Raw genomic sequence first — 3329 nt, 5'->3', positions numbered from 1 at the left:
TTCTAATGGTCTGTCTCTTGTCTGTCTCAAAGTCATACTTATGGTATGTCTCAATGTCATTCTAATGATATGTCTCAATGTCATTCTCTTTGTTTGTATTACCCAACATCATCCTAAAGGTCTGTCTCGATGTCATTATAATGGTTTGTCTCCATGTCATTGTAATGGTCTGTCTTCATGTCATTCTAATATTCTGTCTTCATGTCATTCTAATGGTTTGTCTCACCTAATGTCATCCTAATGGTCTGTCTTCATGTCATTATAATGGTCTGTCTCGAAAATGTCATTCTAATGGTCTGTCTCTTATCTGTCTTAAAGTCATACTTACGGTCGGTCTCAATGTCATTCTAATGGTCTGTCTTAATGTCATTCTCTTTGTTTGTATTACCCAATATCATCCTAAAGGTTTGTCATTCTAATGGTTTGTCTCTCCCAATGTCATTCTAATGGTCTGTCTCAATGTCATTCTAATGGTTTGTCTCAATGTCATTCTCTTTGTTTGTATTACCCAATATCATCCTGAAGGTTTGTCATTCTAATGGCTTTTTTCTCCCAATGTCATTCTTATGGTTTGCCTTATCCAAAGTTATTTTTAGATAGCCTATACCAGAATCCTTTTTTCCATATGGCATAGAATTTATAACAATGGCAAAAACAATGTTCAATATTAAAAGTAAAATTACTTAGAATAAAACACTTACTCCAGAAAGACTTCTATCTCCCTGACATTTTCAATGGGTGATTCCAACTTCATGTCCAATTCTGTGACCTCTTTGAAGGACATTATCTTTTGACCTTGACCTTTGAGTTTCATCAGTTCTCTCTCTAGTGACAGCCATTTCGCGGGCAAAGCCCTCTTCCACTGTGACTGAAATGGAGCGGCCTTGATGATGTCCTCCCAGAGGTTATCTAGCCAGGGAAGGTCACGGTTGCTATTGTCTACAGCACAGTAGCCCTGGATGTGGTTCTTAATCTTCTGTAGCTCGGGTGGCTTGAGAAGCCACGTACACATTTCAATGAACTTTGATTTCTTAGTATCTGCATCCTGTCAAATCAAAAGTAAACTTGATGAGCATGTTTTTGAACAAGCCATACAAAATTATCAGGAATATCTAAAAGGAAAATCTTGAGCCTCCATTGCATTACCAAGAGTTATGAGACAGCTTTATCAATTTTCCCGTCCAGCTGATGAATATTGTTTGGCATGACGTGACCAAGAGCTTTGGCCCCACAACTTCCAGGTAATATATGATGCAACATTTTACAGAGCTACTTAGCGGGGTATGTGGTATTATCTAAAAAAACATTTAGGGTCTGACAGTTATTTTAGGTTATCTATTTTGAAATATAAAACCATGGATCCTATAAACCAGGTAAAAGTGGAATATTTTTTAAGACGGAAATCTTTTCAAAACAACCTATGTATGATTTCATTTAATCTGTCCATCAAAAATACACCTGTACACCTCCAGCACACATCCTTATGGACGGAGGTATTAGCAAGGTGCCTTAGGACCATTAGTAAAAACCTTATACAGCAGCTCTAGGGCACTATATTAAATTCCATATAATACCAATAATGGTAAATATTATGTACCATTCCTTCCACTTTGTCCATGTGTGTCCCGACTAGGATGATGGGAGGTAATTCAACCTGCTCTGAGGAACTGTTTTGCTTTGAAGACAAGGAACCAATGGAATGTAGCCAAAATCTGGCACGCTCTGAAAAAAACAAGAAATAGTAATGTAGAAAGTCAGTCTTTGTTTATCTGTATCAATTATCTTGCCACATATCTCTCAGTGAAAAAGACCTCTGGCAGCCTTTGTTTTATATTAATATACTTCATCTTTATAACAGTGTGTCTGATAAGATGATACGTGTCACATGACGGGGCACTTTCACGCTCTCAAGGGAAACATGATTCTTTGTTTCCCCAAGGTTAATTAAGTTTCACGAGGGACACATGACCTTTGTTTAACAAACAGGAAAGACTGAAATACTATAAAACTGGAAGTTTTGCCTTCATTTCATTTCCTTTAAATGTTTATGAGAGGGCAAATTCAACACAGGACAAAAAGGAAAGTTGCATACTTAGATAGCCTAGTAAATTCGATACTGGCGAACTGTTTAGACGGCCTGTGGGTGTAACGTTGATGAGACAAAAGCATTGCCGTTTACAGTACAATCAATGGGATAAGTTTCTCACCTTGCCAAAACATGTACATCCACCGTTTTGATCTATCTTGTAAACAGCTCTCTTTAGATAACTCTTGCCTAGCACACCTACAGCTGTTTCCTGGGAGTTAATTTCACCTGCAACTGTCTCCTAGCAGTTTAGTACAAATACAAATGTCTACTAGCTGTTTAGCACACTTACCAAACTCTGCGTTCTTCTTGGCCGCATCAGAAAGGCAGTCGTCGACATTGAAACAGACAATGTAGACAGCATCTTTACTGAGGAAGATGTGGTGAGAGTCGTAGAACACCTTCTGGCCTCCGAAGTCCCACACAGACAGGTAAGCCTTCTCTTCACCTTCCTCCCCTTCTGACTTCTGCATCACATCCATCATGTCATTCTTGAAGAAGTTTGTGATCTTGTGCTCTCGTGGTTTGCCTGTATTTTGCCAGGTATGATTGTGTGTGTAGCGATATTTATTGATGTACCCCTCATCACTGGAGTACGACCTATGGTCCTGTAGCTCTGCGTCATCAACGTCATGACGCTTCTTGTTCTCTGAGGTCATACTTGTAGCCTCTGATGACAGGGGTGAGCTATCTAGACTGCCTAAAAAATAAAAATGTTCCCAACCATAAAAACTTGAACTGTTATCAAGAGGGTAGATAACACCCTCTACCTGACCCCAATAAGATATAGGATACCATAATATTTGCTTCCCATAATGCCTTATTCTCCCTACTATAAACAGTTCTGACAAGGATATTTTGAGCATATTAATGCAGTACATCTTAGCAAGAATTTAACGAGTTGGCTATGGGAATTAACAGTCAACCGTATGACTTTCATTACAACCATCACCCAATTAGTTGAAATTGATGAAGATGACAAAAAGGCTTTCAAAATTTCCATCTTGGATTTCAAATTGACACTTCCTTCAATGGACTGCTTTCTCATGAGATTTTTTTGTAAATCACCCCCACCCCACCCCTCATTTTTCACTGCTTGATAAGACTTCAGTGCAGTCAGTATCCTCATTGACAAATATTTTCCTAAATACAGAAGTTTTACTATATAATAGACCACAACATCATGTTGACGGTGTGGACAATACAAGAGGCCCATAGGGCCTGTATCGCTCACCTGGATATC

At 38.6% G+C, this 3329-nt stretch overlaps 1 protein-coding gene across 1 annotated transcript; it reads right to left on the bottom strand.

Annotated features, from left to right (window-relative positions):
- Positions 1-701: 701 nt before the first annotated feature.
- Positions 702-2786, bottom strand: LOC110444501 (probable inactive serine/threonine-protein kinase roco10; the record flags this gene model as incomplete). Its single annotated transcript, XM_021488873.1, has 3 exons — positions 702-1045; positions 1598-1722; positions 2379-2786. Coding segments are annotated over 3 exons (877 nt in total), but the record flags the coding sequence as incomplete, so codon positions are not given.
- Between the last annotated feature and the right edge of the window lie 543 nt (positions 2787-3329).

Source organism: Mizuhopecten yessoensis, unplaced genomic scaffold (genome assembly GCF_002113885.1).
Source record: "Mizuhopecten yessoensis strain PY_sf001 unplaced genomic scaffold, ASM211388v2 hete_36134068, whole genome shotgun sequence".
Taxonomy (NCBI): domain Eukaryota; kingdom Metazoa; phylum Mollusca; class Bivalvia; order Pectinida; family Pectinidae; genus Mizuhopecten; species Mizuhopecten yessoensis.
This window is presented reverse-complemented; position numbering and strand designations above follow the sequence as displayed.